The 19,903-nt window shown below is 41.0% G+C and overlaps 1 protein-coding gene across 1 annotated transcript; it reads right to left on the minus strand.

Annotated features, from left to right (window-relative positions):
- Positions 1 to 801: 801 nt before the first annotated feature.
- Positions 802 to 1,383, minus strand: LOC110932480. The gene has a single exon (XM_022175810.1). It carries the CDS (start codon positions 1,381 to 1,383, stop codon positions 802 to 804), a length of 582 nt encoding a protein of 193 aa, XP_022031502.1.
- Between the last annotated feature and the right edge of the window lie 18,520 nt (positions 1,384 to 19,903).

Below are 19,903 nucleotides of genomic sequence, written 5' to 3' on the forward strand. Positions count from 1 at the left end.
GATCTTCTTGAATGACATAAGGGCCTTCCCAGTTTGGGCCCAGCTTGCCTGAAGGTTCCATTCTACTCGCTTCATTGTCATGCATGACGTAATCTCCTGTTTTGAAATTCTGTTTGGCCACACGCTTGTTATAATATCTTTCCAATGCCTTCTTATATTTTGCTTCGCTGATGGCGGCTGCCTCGCGCCTTTCCTCCAGTAAGTCCAGGCCTTCTCTTAGAGATCTATCATTGTCATCGCCTGTGTTGAGGCGGCGTAGTGACGGTAATCCCGCTTCAGCGGGTATCATTGCTTCCGCTCCATAGGTTAGGCTAAACGGAGTTTCATTGTTGCTGGTTTTGGGCATTGTTCTGTGTGCCCAGAGGACATTTGGCAACTCTTCCACCCAGGAGCTTCCCTCGTGGCCTAATCGTTTTTTGATGCCATCCAGCAAACTTCTGTTTGTCCGCTCTACCTGGCCATTCCCTTGGGGGTGTGCTACTGACGTGAAGATTTGTTGGATGTGGAGATGAGTGCACCATTCTTGGAAAATTCTGTCTGTAAACTGTGTTCCGTTATCGCTTACCAGGTACAGTGGTAATCCAAACCGGCATACTATGTGTTCCCAGAGGAATTTTTTGGCATTGTCCGTCGTTATTTTGGCTAAAGGCTTAGCTTCCACCCACTTGGTGAAGTAGTCAACCGCCACGATTAGGTACTTTAGCTTTCTAGGGGCCGGCGGGAAGGGTCCCACGATATCAACGGCCCATTTCTGGAAAGGCCATGCTGCTGTCACCGGTACTAGGCTGCTCTTGGTACTTATCAACGGCCCATTTCTGGAAACGCACTATGAATTTTGGCTACCACCGCCCGGGGTCCAGCGTGTATGCCGCATAGGCCCGCATGGATTTCGCTGATGAGATATTTTGCCTCTGTTGGGGAGACACATCGCAGCAGTGGGCCCAGGTAAGACTTTCTGTATAAGACACCATTATTGATCTCATATTGCATCGCTTTCGTTTGTATCTTCTGTGCTTCGCCCTTGGCGGGAGGTAGCTCCCCCGTTTCCAGGAAACGTAGAACCGGAGTGTACCAGCAAGGATCTTCCGCTGTAACAGCGGAAACATTCCGTGGTTCGATTGACGGTGTCTGCAGCGTTTCGACTGTGACTTCCTTTTCCATACCTGAGGTGGCGAGTTTGCTGAGAGCATCTGCTATCTGATTCTTGCCTCTGTGCACATGATTGAGCGTGACGTTGTCAAAAGAATCCATGAGCTCCTTTGTTTTCACCAAGTGTTTTGCCATTGATTCATCTTTGGCTTCGTACGTTTCGTTTACCTGATTGTTGACCAGCAGTGAATCAACATATGCGTCTACCCTTGCCGCCCCCATAGATTTTGCCATTCTTAGACCTGCTAACAGTGCCTCACACTCCGCTTCGTTGTTAGAACACTCGAAATCGAAGCGTAAGGCGTACATCAGCCTGATCTCATCTGGGCTTATCAGCATTAAACCGCCTCCAGATCCCTTTGCACTAGATGACCCATCTGTGTATAGTTTCCAGGTTTGCCGGGCGGTGCTGGATTCCGGGATGTCCTAGACGACTGCGTCCGCGATAGCTTCTCCTTCAGGTATTTCGGCTAGAAAATCGGCAATTACTTGCCCCTTAACTGCTGTTCGTTTCTGATATTCGATGTCCAAAGCGCCGAGTTCAATTGCCCACTTGGCCAGTCTGCCAGAAATCTCCGGCTTGTGCAGGACTTGTTGCAGTGGGTAATTGGTTAGAACCTGCACGTGGTGCGCCTGAAAATATCTTCTCAGTCGCCGCGTGGCGTGTACCAACGCTAAGACCAGCTTTTCTAACGTGGGATACCGCGTTTCGGGCCCCGTTAATACCCGACTTATGTAATATATCGGTGTTTGCCTTCCATCTCGTTCAACCATGAGCACGGCGCTTACCGCGGTATGAGCTGCCGCTAAATACATCTTTAATACTTCATTAGGCCTTGGTGCTGTCAGCATGGGTAATCCTTCTATGAAGCGTTTCATGTCTTGCAAAGCTTGTTCCGCTTCGTTGGTCCATTTAAAGTTTTTCTTGTTAAGGCAATCTTTTAACGTTTTTATGAAAGGCAGGGATTTCTCGGCGTGTCTTGCCAAGAACCTGTTGATTGCCACTAACCGCCCATTCAGGGCTTGAGCTTCCTTCAATGTTCGTGGGGAAGGCATCCGCGTTATGGCGGCCACCTTTTCTGGGTTGGCTTTGAAGCCATCTCGGGTGACTACTACCCCTAGGAACTTCCCTTCTTCCACCCCGAAAGAGCATTTCTTTGGGTTTAATTTAATGTTATACTCTCTAAGCCGCTGAAAAGTTTCTTCGATGTCTGCTAACATTTGCTTTTCTTCCCTGCTTTTGATTACAAGGTCATCGACATAGACCTCCAAATTTCGTCCGATTTGTGTCTCGAACACCTTGTCCATTAGTCTCTGATAGGTAGCTCCGGCGTTCCGTAGACCAAAAGGCATTTTTGTGTAACAAAAATGCCCACATCGGTGTGAAACGCTGTCTTTTCTTCATCTTCTTTAGACATCTAGATCTGGTGGTACCCTTTGTACGCGTCCAGGAAACATTTGAATCGGTAGGGTACCAAGGAATCGACCTTTAAATCAATCTCGGGCAGCGGGTATGCGTCTTTAGGGCACGCCTTATTTAGATCTTTGAAATCAATACACATTCGCCATGTGCCATCTGGCTTTTTTACCATAACCGGGTTGGATACCCATGTGTGGTATTGCGTTTCCCTGAGGATTCCAGCTTCCACTAATTTTCGTACTTCTTTGACAACTGCTGCCCGTCAATCCGGGGCCATGCTACGTTTACCCTGTGTGACCGGCTTAACGCCTGGGAGCATTGCAAGTTTGTGTTCTGCTTTATCACGGGGGACTCCTGTCATGTCAGAATGCTCAAAAGCGAAGATGTCAACATTTCTTTTTAACAGTTGCTTTAGGTCGTTTCTAACTTCTGGAGACAAAGTGTCCCCGATTGTGACCATCTGGTTCGGATGGCGTGTGCTTAGTACCCATCTTTCTGGGCCCGTGGCTCCGGTGGGTCCTTGGCGGCATCTTTTGGTACTCAGTACTTCTCCAATCTTGTCGCGAAACACAGTAGCAATACCTCGCGGTGTAGGAAACTTCATGAAGCCTCTTGCCGTGGAGACTATGGCATCCAATTTTCCCAGGGTGAATCTTCCGATTATCACGTTGTGGTATGACTCAGCGCGGACCACAAGGAAAGTCTGGAGTATGGTTCTTTCTTTAGGTGACTGCCCAAAAGTTACCGGGAAAGTGATCTGACCGATAGGGTCAACCTTTTCCCCTGTGAACCCTTTGATGGGGGCGTGTACTGATTCAAGCAACTTTCTATCTTCTGGTTGCATTCTGTTGAAGCAATGCTCATAGATAATGTCTTCCGAGCTCCCGGTGTCGACCAGGATTCGCCTCATGCAGTAGTCTCCTACTGCCACGGATATGATCAGGGCATCTGTAGTGAGGTGCAAGTCCTCCATACGAGGTTCTATGGTCATTGTTGCCAACATCCAAGGTTCGAGCGTGGAGAAACTCCGTTTTGCCCCCCTTCCCATATCCGCGTGTACCATCAGGGCATCTGTAGTGAGGTGCAAGTCCTCTTGCCTGCCGCCTTGTCACTTTCATCCTTGACGACAGGTGGGCCTTGCTTGATATCTCTTACTAGGTGTGCCAATTTGCCCGCCTTTACAAAATATTCGATCTGTTTCTTAAGCTGAAAGCAATCGTTGGTGTCATGCCCGCTCCCTTTGTGGTACTCACAGTATTTACTCGTATCTTTGTTAGGGTTATCTTTCAGTGGTTTTGGTGGGTTAAACCTGAGGTTTTCTGAGGCTAAAATTTCAGCCGGTGTCTTGCTTAAGTTGGGGTATTCGGATCGAGGTTTCGACGGCTCATTCCTTGAATAAGAGTTTCGGTGTCTATCGTACCGCGCATCTTTGTCGTTTCTCTGGTATCGGTCTCCCCTACTTTTGCCTTTAGATCCCCGGTGATCTTTTTCCTCCTGGTTCTTTAGGGCTTCTTTTTTCCTATTGGCTGCATGGCTAGCTGCCACTGCCTTCTCTTGTATGACGTATACTTTGGCTATTCGAAGTATTTCATCGATTGTTGGGGGTACGCCATCCCTTCCATGTAGCGTTCTCAGTAACTCATCATCATTGACCCCCTGAAGGAAAGCTCCACATGCCAGGTCATTTGTCACGCCCGGGATCGCCAGGCTTTCCTTGTTAAACCTGATGATAAAGTTTTCTACCGTCTCATTATCTCGCCGACGGATGTGGAGGAGCTCGTTTCTATCTTTCGTGTGTCTGCGCTGCTGGCTGAACTGTAAGATAAATTTCGATTCTAAATCTTCAAAGCTGTCTATTTCACCTGTAGGCAGGCTATCCCACCAAACTCGGGCCGCGCCCACTAGCGTTTGTACAAACATTTTGCACCATAAGGGCATGGACCAACAGGCTACTTCACCGGCGCTCTTGAATAAGTTGAGATGATCATCCGGGTCGGCGAGGCCATCATACTTGCCAACCGTTTGGGGCATCTTGGGTTTTTCCTTGATAGGAGCCTCGGCGATTCTTCGAGTGAATTTAGACCGGAACGTCGCGTCTATCGGCTTGTACGGTGTGGTAAGTTCGTCTTCTTCCACATTTACAGGCTGTGCTGGTGGGGCGTCCATACCCGGGGCAGTTCCCACTATAGGGTTGGAGTTTCCTATTGGAGACACCCGGGGCCTGACCGTGTTTCCCCTGTCGTACACAGGCTCAGTCGTAGGCGGAGTCTGGGTATAAACCGGTTGTGGCGTTGGGACACTCCACCAAGGCGGCATGTAAGCCGCGTACGGCGATTGAGTGCTACCTTGCGTCGTTCCCTGGAGCGGATATGCCGAACCCCCGTACGAGGGTAAATATCCATAAGGGGGTGCATAACAATACCCAGGGAAGTATATTTGGTTTCCTGGTGTGATGGGGGCGTTCATAACTCCAGCCGGCATGACGACCGGCTGATGAGGCGGCGTCGATAATGCCGTGGTAAGCGCCGCTAAGTATAGCGGTGGCATCGAGTTGGTAGTCAGAGGTTGATAGTATTGAGGCCTGCTAGTTTGTGGTGTGACGGTGTTGGGGCTTGCCGATGTGATAACAGGGACGGAGGAGAGGCGTGAAGCCTGTGCATTAGTAGTTGTCGCTGGGGTGAACATATTACCGTTAATTCCCCCTAACTCCCTTGATTGCAGTTGTGAGGGCATGTAAAGAAACGGACTCGTCACCACAGTCTGGGAAGAGACGGCGGTGATGTTGTCAAAACCTGGCGGTGGTCCTTCTGCCTCGAACTCTAGGTCCAGCGACCTTGTAACGGCTGGGGAGGAATGTGTGGTGGCGCCGAGGCTCGTCCCCAACGTCAGGTTATTGTTTGTCATCGTTTGATCTGCTACGTTCTGATCACTTGCCATGAGGTTCTGTCACTGAATAGGTCCCACGGATGGCGCCAATGAAGAAACACTGACCTATGCGGTGATTATGGGTTAGGACTTCGATGATTAGTGACCTGAACGTTTGGCTGCAAAACAGAAACACCGTTAGGACTCGTTACAGGAATGGGGTTATTCCTGTAACCACCCTCCGGCGTGAGAATAAGTCTCGGTTTGTGGAAGTGAAAGGAAATTGAGAAGAGAAAGTTATATGAGAGCAAGAAGATCATACCTTATACGTTTACCTTTATTTATAGGTTTTCCATTAGGGTTTCCTCTAACCTAGGATATATTCCGATAAGTTAGGGATTTACATGATCTTCCTGAAAAGTTGGAGATTTGGTTGTGTAACTTCCATGCGGATATGGAAAGTTCTAGAATAATCATTTATATTTATATTAAAATAATAGGTTGTAACCGGGTCGGGTTGACCGATGTGGGTCATACCTCGTCAGCAGTGATAATAATTATGACTCTGATTATACTGTGCACCGATAATTGTGAAATCTTGTTACAACGTACCTCAGCGAGATTTATGTTGGTTGTAGGATCATATGGCAAAGTGCTTCATTTTGATTAGTAGTTTTTCTACTGACGGAATTAGCATTGGTGTCATCGTGCCTAATTTATATTTTTCAAAGATCTTGCCTTGGAAGTCGTATGTGATATACTTTGACCTTTGTGGACGTTTAAGTTTCATGTGTTTTCTTGTGTATTAGCACAACTTTATATGCTTCTTACTTGCGTTAATGGTTTATGGTAACATATTGGAAATTCTTATACTTTTGATGATATCCCAACTTTAAAGAGTTCTCATTGAACGAGTTACGAGGTAAATGTCAAACGAAATAATGTTTGATATTGGAAAAGAGATTCCTGATAAAGAAATCTAGACACAGATGCTTGTGCTTTATTCCTATTTGGCTTTTGGAATTCCTTATATACATATCCATATAATCATGTATTTCACATGCTGTAATATACATACCCTCTATCAGGTCAATGTATTTAACAGATTCATATTTCCAAAAACAAGTCAGATATTAGGTCATGATATTATTTAGGGAAATCTTGTCACTTGTTTGACATACTATATACCCCGTCTTATCCGGTTCACGCCGGAGAGGTAATCTCAGTATATCCGGACAAGCTGGAGAGTCTGCTACTCTATATCCAGTTTTGCTGGAGAAAATTTTCTATTTCCCATAAATAGTATCTTTTCAAGATTTTAAAAATGCCTCTTTTATTAGGGCTTTTATCCAGAATCAAGGAAATTTGTATTTCCATTCATATCTTTATTCTTGACTAAGTAATATCAATAAACAAGAATAAATAGCAATTAAGTGCTATTGCCTGCAAATCGTCGTTGTTATGGCCTACCAATATCCATTACATTATACTTATATAAGTAATTTTATCTTGAAGCTTATATTAAGGCAAAATTCTTAAGTTCAAGTCTAATTACCACTTTTCATCCCCTAACCGACGGTCAGACTGAGAGAACGATTTGTACCCTTGAAGACATGCTCCGTTCGTGTGTCATAGATTTCGGTGGTAATTGGGACGCATATTTACCCTTAGTCGAATTCTCGGACAATAACAGTTATCATTCCAGCATTCAAACGACACTGCTTGAGGCATTGTACGGAAGAAAATGTTGATCGCCTATTGTGTGGCACGAGATCGGACACTCGCAACTAACCGGTCCTGAGCTATTGCAAGAAACGACTGACAAAATCCTCCAAATTCGAGACAACCTGCTGAAAGCTCGGAGTCGTCAGAAAAGTTACGCCGATAGATGACGCAAGCCCCTTGAAGGGGGGTGGTCAGATTCGGCAAGAAAGAGAAACTCGCGCCTCGATATGTTAGACCCTTTAAGATTCTGGAAAGGATCGGAAAAGTAGCTAACAGACTCGAACTACCGGAGGAACTTAATAACGTCCACCCGACTTTCCATGTGTCAAACCTCAGAAAGAAGTGTCTGGCCGAGAATGATTTGTATGTACCACTTGATGATCTGCAAATAAACGAAACACTACACTTCGTGGAGAAGCCATTCGAGATCATGGATTGCCAAACCAAGCAGCTTAGACGCTCGCACATTCCCATTGTGAAAGTTCGATGGGAAGGCAAACGAGGCGCAGAGTTCATGATGTGCTGAATTATGGTCTAATAAAAACTAACCTAATCTAGACACCCTAGTTTTAAATTTATAAACTAAGACTCTCTAACTGCTAGACCACTGACAGGCAAGTGTACCTATCGTACGTAGTAAAGCCTAATGAAGTCCGAGTATCGAACCCACGAGACACTAGCGACGCTACACTAGACTCTGACTCAACTAATTACTTAACTGGTTTATTTGATTAGATTGGATTTTTGGGGTTTTAACTAATTAAACTAAAGGAATTAACTAAGACGAACTAAACTATCTAGACGCAGGTTGAAGGCTACTAAGGTGAAATCAAGGATGAGAAAGTACTACCCAGGTTTGGAATCCTATTCGTGACTCTCAGTTTTCTCTCGGCAATGGTAACTATGATGGAACCAGGTTCTAATAATACGACACTCTAAGACTAAAGACAGGTTGAATCTCCTCCCGGTCTCACTAATCACAATACACCCTAGAGTGTACGGGGTAACCTAAAAACACTTGACAAGACTTAGGAAAGCAAATAATACTAGGGAACTTAGACAGATCTCCTCCCGGTCTCACTGCACCTAAATACCTAGCACCAACAACAAACCTAACTATCTATCTCCTCCCAGTCTCAAGAATAGGTAGAACACTAAACTCCTCTAAATTATCAAACAACGTTCCTATGGAATACGTGCACCATAAACCATAAACTAGTTACAAACACAAAGTAGGTAATCTAACATGCATCTATACATGAAAGACATTCACAAAGACACATGAGGAACGATTGAACGATAATAAATTAGAATAAAGCACGCACACACATCTAGCCAATTATTATTAGGTCTTTTACTTTAATATTTTTCCATCACAAAATTACCAAAAGCCGACAAATTACCAATTGACACGAATAATCATCACAAACCCGGTAGAAAAATAACTAGCCAAGAATCATAGTCATAAACAATAAACAAGTCTGAGATATCAAAAACATCATGTTCACAAGTCTAAAAAAACACAAAGTCTAATTAAAAACTGTAAAGCTAACTCGTTTGCGAACTCAGACTTGAATCTTGAACTGTGACTTGAAACTCAAACCAATCCCCTTCTGCTCTGTTGAATTCTCTTTTCGATTTGCAGCTCTAGTCGCGTCTGATGTTGCTGCCGCCCAAGTTTTCCTCTAGCCGTCTGATGTTGTCGAATTGCCCTTTTTTATTGCTCCTCAAGATGCCCTATGTCCTTAGCTTAGCAATACATGGAACAGCCCAACAGCAAACTAAAATGGGATCAGATCCTCGAACACAACAGCGGGCCATGCTTCATCTAATGTTTTTTTTCTTAACTCGGGCATGGACCTTTTTTGACCAAGAAGCTTCTGGGCTTCTTTTATTTTTTTTCTTTGTTACTCGATCACATGAGATATAGAGCTCCCTAAATTGATTTATGCCCAACATTTACCATTTAGTCATCCAATAGACTAATAATTCCACTTTAATTCTTCATTCCATATCATTTTGTTCTCTGGGTCATGTGAGATATGTAGTCTCTAATAAATAAGATAGAGATAGCGGGCTCGGCCCACTCACAGAAAATAGCGGCAAATTTCTTTTGGTCACTGGCGGTCTACTCTACTCAACTGGCTGGTTATTTAATTATTACTCGTTTTCGCTCCATTTGCACCAGGACCTGCCAAGACACAAAATAATGTAAACTAACACTCAAACTAAATAAAAACAAATAAAAACTATACAAAAATAATACACTTTACACGGGGAAAATATGTATATTTTACCACACATCAAATATCCCCACACTTAACCTTTTGTTTGTCCCTAAGCAAAATCCCAAGCAACATGTCCAACTTAAACACTTAACAATAACGCAAGTCTTGAACAAGTTATAACGCGAACTACGAAATCATCAAACACAGTGGTTTCGCAAGACTTACCACGTTCAAAAGGTTGACGAATCATAATATTTAAATGAAAACGGGCCTACCTAATCAAGCTTTTCTTACCTTCAAGCAATCAATCATGCACTGTCAACACCCCTCACAATGTCACTCATCTCTCGGCTAATAAATATGTAATTTCGAGTGAACGCTCAAAATCGAACTATGAAACACAACTATCATAAGCTTGTACGTCAATCAGATCTCCACCTAATTGTTAGAACTCGACACGGATCAAGAGGGCTTTAACGGGTAGGTAAGGGCTAAGGTAGGTTATTTTATTTGGGAATATATGGCTAAACACAATTGATCACACGATAGACCGGATAAGCACTAAACACATATTAACCATATTGGTCATTTTGACCCATAAATTTATTCTATTTTTTTTTTCTTTTCCACTTTTTTTTTCTTTTTTTTTCATATTTTCTTTTTTTTCTTTTTTTTTCATGTAAATATAATAGCATAACACGATCCGGTTATCAAATCACAAATGGGTGACAAACGAATGGTTTTAGGCTCAAAGTGGGTATCTAAGGGTAGTGGTGAAACGGGTCAAACACAAAGGCTACATAAACAAGTTGATCCTAATGCCTCTATCACATCCATGTCAAATCCTAACCGAAGATCTCAAACTGTATCAAAACGCACAAGTTCTAAAGTAATGCAACAAAGTCGGTAAACACACATGAAACGAAAGTAATGGTCATAAATATATGAAACATATAAAGGCTCAAATCTCACTAACATGTGGAAAATAGGGCTACCGATATTGACAATGCACAACCAATTAACTCTCCGGCTCCATCCACTATCCTAGGCATCCCAAAACCTTTTACTCCCCGAAAACCGATTCAGTCAACCTACTATCCCGCAACTTAAAGAAACATGCGCTCTCGACTCGTAAATTCGACAATTAAAAACCGCTTTTGACAAACGTTTTGAAAAGGCTCTTGTTTTCTATGCGCTAAAGGATCGGGACTCGCAACAAACTTACTTTTTTTTTTTACTTTTTCATTTTTTTTCAAGAAAAAGAAACAAGTCTTGAATAACAAATAAGTCATGGTATCAAGTTTGAAAACACAAAGTAAAACAAACCGAACAATAACCCGTTTCTCTCTCGAACTCGATTCTTATCTTTAACCTTTAGATTTGATCCGTGATTTTCACCACCAAGAGATCGCCCTTTTTATCGTCTCTGCACGTCTACTGTTTGTGTCTCTTCCTATCTCCTCTAAATAATTTAGAACTGCCGCCTTACTTGTTTCGATGTCCACCCCCAATTAAATGGGCTTCGGCCCAACAAGCTCCTCCTGATGTTTTCGAATCCAACAAAGTCTAGTCCCTCTTTCGATGTTTGTTGAAAAATAATAGGGATCCACCACTTTTTCTTGTGCGTTCACTATCAATGCATGCCCACAGCCACTTATGTTTTTTTAGAAAAGAATTAGCCAAGTCCTGCATGTATGACATATTAAAATCATTAATTAGAATGCATTTGATTTCTTTTTGTGATTAGAAAGTCACGTAAACACAATTTCAATTGATTTAGGTGATGCACTTCATTTAAAGTGTCACTAATTGACTCATAATTAACCTTTTCAATTCAATACTTCATCTTTCACTCAATTTAATCAAAACATTCCAATTTAGCTTGTTATCTCTCAAAACAGTTAAACTTTTGAAATGAAACAGAAACGAGTAGAATTTAATACAAATCAACTTTAAAACTACTCAAAAGTGAAGGAATATTTATATAAAAATATGTATAATTTAGACCACATCAATTCACTTGGGAACTCGAAAGCGACATGAAGGTGAAGTACCCGTAGTTGTTTGTTACGGCTTCGGCCTAATTTCGGGACAAAATTCCCTTAAGTAGGGGAGGCTGTAACACCCCGTGTTTCGAAAGTCAAAGTCAAAGTCAAGATTGAAGTCAAAGGAAGAAAAGATTGCTAATTGCGATCTGTCACTCCTTGCTCAACTCATGTTTTGACTTCTTTGACTTGTAGATAGTCTATTTGCTTTGTTACGTTAGTTGTATTACGTAGAGTACTTGCTGATAATCGAGGTTTAATCGCTATTTATCGCATGTTTTATCACTTATCGCATCACAAATCGCATTCGCAACTCGAGTTATGCGTTCTGGATATTGTTTTACGTGTGTGTGCTACTTATGTGTTACTTGTGCATGGTTTATTTATGTTTATGTTGTGTTGATTAATCGAAACACAATCGCAACGCTATCGCAATCGAATCGCAAACGCTAAACGCAAGTTAATTCGGATGATTGTATGTTAGATATAGCAGTTGGGATTAAAAGTAATTTAATAAGAAACACTATCGCATCGCAACGCTCAACACGCGAATCGAAACAGCAAAACTCGTCGCGCCAAACACTCCAATCGAGTGGCCAACCGATCGAGTTGCCACCCGATCGGACTGCCACCCTATCGGGCTGCCACCCGATCGAGTTGCCACCCGATCGACCAGCCACTTTCCCCACTTTCCTTTTATGGAAACCCTATAAATACCCCTCATATGTCAACATCACTTGATGTTGACAGCCTCTCACTCGACCAGCTCGTTCCGGTCTCTATTTCTTCTGATTCCTCGCGATTCTTGTAAGTTTTCAACCTAAATCTTGTACTTTCTTGATCTACACGCACTCCTACACCTTTCTATCTTTTGAATCTTAACTTTTAACCATGAAATCTCTAGATTCAAGGTGTTCTATGATGATGTCATCATGGGGTTCTTATGAACTTCTTGTTTTGACTTCAATCCACCAAGAACAACTTAGATCTGAACGATTTCCACATGAATAAACAAAGATCTTGCATAGATCTAAACACATTCATGGTGAAAAGGATTGAAAGTTGGTTTCTAACTTTTCTTTCAACTCTTTTACACTCAATGCAATCAAAACTGATAGAGTCGGAGCTTGTTCTGATCTTCTACTCCTTCTTAGTGAAGTGTTGGTCCAAGATCTGGATTCTATCCAAGAGATTACCGATTTCGGGTTAAACATGAAACACCGTCTCGAACAGTTGACTGGTCGGACTAGGGTGATTCCTACCCGATCGGGCCACTAAGTCTTGACGAGGTTTCTGTTGTTTGACACGGGATCGTACAGACTCGAGAAAACGCAAACTATCAAAACGACCAAGTAACAAGACGATTAGGCTACGGGGACGGATCGGATTGCCACCCGATCGGCTTGCACCTTGGCCCCCCACTTAACTTTTATTTTAACTTTTGAGGTTTTGAACATCGAACGGATTGTCGTCCGATTGGATTGACATCCGATCGGATTACCACCCGACCATGTGATGTTGGAACTTCAACACTTAAACAATTTTCAACATGTTCAATGCATTAACAGTTCCAACGGATTGCCACGATCGAGTGACCGTCCTGCTGTGAACTTGTTCTCAAACTGAGAAGCCTCGCCAATCGGATCGCCGTCCGATCGGACCGCCATTCGATCGACCGACCTAAAGGGTAGAGATACTTCTCTGTTTTTAGAATGCTACAACGAAAACTTCAAAGTACAAACCATCATACACAAACGCATCACTCACCAAACAAGGTGACAATCTAATCGAATGGCCACCCGATCGGGTGACCATCCGAATGGATTGTCATCCGATCGACCGGCCACCCGATCAGATTGCCATCTGATCGGGTTACCGTCCGATCCGTTGACACTTTGCTCCGTTTTACGCGCCGCTTATCGTTTATGCTGTCGTTCTGATCAGGCTAATCTCACTCTAGCGCTCCCTTCAATCCATCATCGCTGTGAGTATACTCGAACCTTTTTGCTTTATGCACTTTTGGGTGTTACATACGTTACATATTCTAAATCACATCGAACACACTACGCAGTACTTTAACGCTAACCGTTACCACATGCTATACGTGACTTAATGAATGCTTGTTTGTTATGTTTACACATGGATTGCTGTCTACCTGCTTTAGCAACGATAGTACTATAGTTTGAACTCAGCACTTGTTCACTCAGGGGTTGTTAAGGACAATTAATCACATGGGTTACAGTGGTGACCATGTATTACGAACTGCCTTGCGCAGTCAACCCGCAGTCATTGTTATTGATAGGATCATGTCGATAACTTACGTGCTTCATTTCATACTGTGTAGGTGCTGGTTATGCGTAAACGATTTCGAACTCTATTATATCTATTAAACTTGTATGCTCACCTTTACACTATGTGTATTGACTTTTACTTTAACGTATGTGGCAGGTGCTTAAGATGTTTAAATGTTTGGCTTGCTGTGAAATCGAGGCTAGGAAAGGTCTAGAAACAAATAAACGAATTGTCTGTATTTAAATTCTGAGTTGTCGAAACAGAACAATCTGTCTTGATTTTACCTATAATAATTATGTTACTTATTATGTCATCGTATGGGACGTGATGCTTTAAATAATTAGTAATCGTAGTTGTTATGGAAACTTCTGGACAATCTGTTTCGCTCAGAGCCACGCCCCGATGTTTCCGCCATCGGTTGGGATGTGACATCACGGGTTCAATTGGCACTAAGAAATTGCATATTTTAATCGACTCAGGATCAACACACAATTTCTTGGATGAAAACATCGCATCCAAGATGAAGTGCCCTTCAAAAACTCTACCCCCCTATGAAAATTACAGTTGCTGATGGTAATATAATGTCACGCACTAAAGGCTGTGAAGGTGTTTAATGGATGATGCAGGCTTATTGGTTTAAAACTGATGTATTACTGGTTCCTTTGCCTAACTATGATATGGTTTTAGGCATCCAATGGTTACAAAGTTTGGCAGATATTACGTGTAATTTTAAGGAACTTACCATGAAATTCAAGATGCATGACAAGGTATTTGAATTAAAAAGTTCTAAAGAAGCAACTGATATTACCTTGTGTTCGAGTGAGAGAATGGATTGCATGCTTAGCAATTCAAAAGGAGTGGCTCAGGGGCATTTAGTCAGCATGCAAACTGATGAAATGACCCATGTACCATCGGTACAGGGTAGCTCAAATTTAACCCAATTAGATGACCTTTTGAGCAGATTTGAACCTATTTTTGAAACACCAACATCATTACCTCCTAAACGATCATGTGACCACAAAATAATATTGAAAAAGAGTAAATTGCCATTTTAGTCCCCGAGGTTTGACCAAAATTGCTACTTTAGTCCAAATAGTTTTTTTTCTTGCCATTTTAGTCCAAATAGTTTTGTCTTCTGCCATTTTAGTCCCTGACTTTTTTCATTTTTTGTCATTTTCATAGACCACCGCCACCACCTCCCACCACCCACCCCATCACAACCTTCTATCATCGCCACCACCTGCATGCACCGTCACCCCCCACTCACCCGCCCCACCACCATCACCACCCACCATTTCCAGCACCACCGGCCACTATTCCACCATCCACGTCATCAACCAACACAATCGCCATCATCATAAAACCAACAACCACCGGCATTATCTTCACTGTAAACCGGCACAACACCATCCCTATACTATCGCACCTGCAAAAAAAGAAAGAAAAATGTGGTTTGACCAAAAATCACCTAAATTAACTAAATTTTTTTAACGGAGTTAGTGGGGATGGAAATGACAAAAAATGACAAAAGTCAGGGACTAAAATGGCAGAAAATAAAACTATTTTGACTAAAATGACAAGTAAAAAACTATTTGGACTAAAGTGACAATTTTGGTCAAACCTCAGGTAGTAAAATGGCAATTTACTCATTGAAAAATGATTCTCAAATGGTGGCTCAGAAACCGTACAGATATCCAGCTGCTGAGAAAGATGTTATTGAAAAAATGACACAAGAATTATTGGATTTGGGAATTGTTAAAGAAAGCACAAGTGCTTTGTAGCTCTTGTGGTTTTAGTGAAAAAAAGGATGGTTCTTGGCGCATGTGTGTGGATTATAGGAAGCTGAATGAAGCTACGATGAAAAACAGTTTTCCAATACCTCTCATTGATGAATTGTTGGATGAGCTTGGAGGTGTTTCAGTGTTCTCTAAGCTAGACTTACGATCTGGCACCAGGTGAGAATGCACGATGAAGACATACATAAGACTGCATTCAGGACTCATCAGGGTCATCAGGGTCATTTTGAGTTCCTGGTACTACCCTTTGGTCTCACTAACGCACCAGCTACATTTCAGGCCTTAATGAATGTAACTTTCAAACCATTATTGAGAAAATACGCGTTAGTCTTTTTTGATGACATTCTAGTGTATAGTTCTTCTTTGGAACAACACTTATTGGATTTAGAGGCGGTCTTAAACCTGTTCTTGGCTAATTCTTTGTTAGCCAAGAGATCAAAGTGCTCATTTGCAGGATCTCAAGTCGAATATTCGGGACATATTATATCTTCTAAGGGTGTTAGTACAGACCCTTCTAAGATTGAAGTTGTGACTAATTGGCCAGTCCCTACTACAATCAAACAACTCAGAAGATTTTTGGGTCTATCTGGTTACTATAGAAGGTTTATCAAGTCCTATGGGGGTATAGCAAGGCCACTGCACATTTTGCTAAAGAAAGATGCTTTCAGTTGGAGTGTAGAGGCTCAGTTGGCTTTTGATCAGTTGAAGGAATCCCTAACTACCGCACCAGTTTTGTCTCTCCCTGATTTTTCAAAAGTGTTTATTATCAAAATAGATGCTTCTGCAAAAGGGTTGGGGGTTGTCCTAATGCAAGAGGGGCACCCATTAGCTTATGTCAGTAGATGTATCTCAATAAGCAACAATCTTTATCAGTATATGAGAAAGAACTATTGGCAATATTAATGGCTGTTAAACATTGGCACCATTATCTTATTGTCAAGAACTTTATCATTAAAGGAGCCTCAAATATCTGTTGGACCAAAAGATTAGTACTCCTCTACAATAGAAATGGTTAGCAAAGCTATTGGGATATGATTATGAAATCTTATATAAGGAAGGAATCAATAATCAAGTGGCTGATGCCCTATCAAGAGTGGAAGGTTTAGCACTGTTTGAAATGGGATTGAGCTCTATTGAACCTTGTCTGTGGCCTAGAATTATCATGAGTTGGGAAACTGATGACCAATTGCAGGCTGTTATTCATAGGCTGCAACATACTTCTAATGTTAAAAGCTGGTCATGGGATGGTAAGATGTTAAAGAGGAAGAATAAATTGGTAGTTGGTCATGATGACCAATTAAGAAAGGACATCCTTCACATATGTCATTCTTTTGCCACTGGTGGTCACTCAGGTTATTATGCTACTTTGAAAATATTGAAGCAGCTATTCTACTAGAAGAAATGTGATGCAGATGTCAAACAATGGGTCAACGATTGTGAAACTTGTCACAGAGCTAATATGATAGAGCTGCTTATCCAGGGCTCTTGCAACCACTGCCTACTCCTACTTCAGTTTTTTCGGATATCTCTATGGATTTTATTACAGGGCTACCTAAAGCTGCTTGTAAGGATGCCATATTGGTAGTTATTGATAGACTAAACAAATATGCTCACTTTTTACCCCTAACTCATCCCTTAGTCAGCTTCAACCATAGCTCACTTGATGTTTGATACTGTGTTCAAGTTACATGGATGCCCTGCAACCATTGTATCTGATAGGGATCCAATCTTTATAAGTAAATTTTGGAAGGATTTCATGAAATTGTAGGGGGTTCAATTGAATTTTTCTACTGCCTATCATCCACAAAGTGATGGACAGACTGAAGTTCTTAATAGATGTCTTGAAACATATTTGAGGTGTATGGTCATGGATGAACCTAAGCAATGGCCTAAGTGGTTAACTCTTGCAAAATGGTGGTACAATACCACTTATCATTCAACCATTCACATGTCCCCTTTTGAAGCTCTTTATAGGATTCCACCTCCTATTCACATTCCCTACATTTCAAATGACACTAACATTGCTTCTATAGAAGATTGGTTTTAACTAAGGGAAGCTAAATTAGTTTCTCTAAAAGCTAATTTATCCAAAGCCAAGAACCGAATGAAGCAAATTGCACACAAGAAAAGGTCAGAAAGGGAATTTAACGTGGGCGATTGGGTATAAGTCATAAATTATAAGTTACAAACAGTAACTTATCATTTTCAACTTCTCAACACACAAAAATAAATTAGGAAAAATTACAAGTTTTGTCCTTTATCTTTATACCACTTTTCAGGCGGTGTCCTTTTTAACGAATGTTGACAGGCGGTGTCCTTTACTAGGTATTTTGTTGCAAGTTTAGTCCTTTACACCCAACCCAGTTAAAAAACCCTGTTAATTGTTGACAAGCGGTGTCCTTTACTAGGTATTTTGTTGCAAGTTTAGTCCTTTACCTAGGTATTTTGTTGCAAGTTTAGTCCTTTACACCCAACAATTAACAGGGTTATTTAACTAGGTTGGGTGTAAAGGACTAAACTTGCAACAAAATACCTAGTAAAGGACACCGCCTGTCAACATTCGTTAAAAAGGACACCGCCTGAAAAGTGGTATAAAGATAAAGGACAAAACTTGTAATTTTTCCAATAAATTAAATAATTATTAACTTTTATAACTCTATAAGTTATAAATTCTTCCAAAGAGTAAATTGTCACTTTAGTCCATAAGGTTTGGTCTAAATTGCCATTTTAGTCCAAATAGTTTTTTTTCTCCTCTGGGTCCCTGACTTTTCTATTTTCTTGCCATTTTGATCACATTGCCTAACTCAGTCTAAAAATATGGTTATAACCAGGGGTATTTTTGGCATAACTGTTGTGTAGTAATAACAAGGGGTAGTTTACAACATAATTTATAAACCTCATAATAGTTTAATGCCAAAATTAACCTTGATTATAACCTGGTTTTTAGACTAAGTTAGGCAATGTGATCAAAATAGCAAGAAAAAGGAAAAGTCAGGGACCTAGAGGAGAAAAAAAAACTATTTGGACTAAAATGACAAATTGAACAAAAACTCAGGGACTAAAATGGCAATTTACTCTTCTTCTTCCAAATATAAGCTAACCCAAAGACCCTCTACGTACTCTCTACAAATTCCCAATATATATATATATATATATATATATATATATATATATATATATATATATATATATATATATAACTACCATTTTCAACACTTTCATTCTATCCAACTCCTTCACAACTCTCATTTTTTATAAAATCTCTACAACTTTTATAAAAAATAATGCATCCACACAACCGCAACTTTGATCCGAACAACCCATATGGTTTCTGTGAAATGCCATGCCGAACACCTCTTCGTCGCCTCAAGTGTCTCAACCGATGCAACCACTATTTAACGATGCCCACTTATTAGCGTACGATTATCTTCTCGCCAACCTACCTTTTAGGTATCCACAACAACCACTCACTCCGCTATCACAAACCCCACCTACACCCAATTCCGTACCGAAAACTCAACCTACACCACCTGAATCCTCTACGAGAAGAAAACGAAACCATAAAAAACCGAGTCGGAAAAAGAAAAAGCAAAAGAGGATCGTCGTGTACACCCGTGGACAAACGAAGAAGATAGATCACCTACAAGGGGAAGAGCGAGAAATGTACGAGAAACTAAAAAAAGAAATAATGGATAAACATCGTACTTAGTTTCGTTTTTTTATGTTTGGTTGTTTTAGTTTAAATTAAGTAATCGTTTTTAGTTATGTAACAGTGTTTTAGTTATGTAATCTTTTTTTTATTTAAATTAGGTAATTTTTTTTATTATTGTTAATTATTATATTACTAATTACTAATAATATTATTTTTAACAAAATTAATAGAAAATATATAATTTTTAATAGAAAATAATAATATTAAGTAGGTGTCTCGTGTCGAATAATGCCCCTCTTCCATACCCCCTTTTTTCCACCACGCCATTATTTTAACGTACGCTGACGTAACGTCCACATGTTAAACATAACGCCTATTCTTCTAGCCCTCCACACCGTGTGGTCTTAGTGTCTAAAAAGTGATACAAATCTGATAAAGAAGGTGCCATTTGACTATTGGTACACATAACACTACAGGGGTGTTTGGGATTCCTTCTAAAAACAACTTGTTAACTTATATAAGTCATAAATTGTAAGTTACAAATAGTAATTTATCATTTTCAACTTCTCAACACATAAAAATAACTTAAATAATTATTAACTTTTATAACTCTATAAGTTATAAGTTCTTCCAAAGAGTAAATTGTCATTTTAGTCCCTGAGGTTTGGTCGAAATAGTGTTTTTTTGTCCTCTGGGTCCTTGACTTTTCCATTTTGATCACATTGCCTAAC

Source organism: Helianthus annuus, chromosome 3 (assembly GCF_002127325.2).
Source record: "Helianthus annuus cultivar XRQ/B chromosome 3, HanXRQr2.0-SUNRISE, whole genome shotgun sequence".
Classification (NCBI taxonomy): Eukaryota; Viridiplantae; Streptophyta; class Magnoliopsida; order Asterales; family Asteraceae; genus Helianthus; species Helianthus annuus.

Excerpts from the sequence above, each read along its gene's own strand:
- LOC110932480 (XM_022175810.1), bottom strand. The coding sequence starts at position 1,383 with ATGGCAAAATCTATGGGGGCGGCAAGGGTAGACGCATATGTTGATTCA.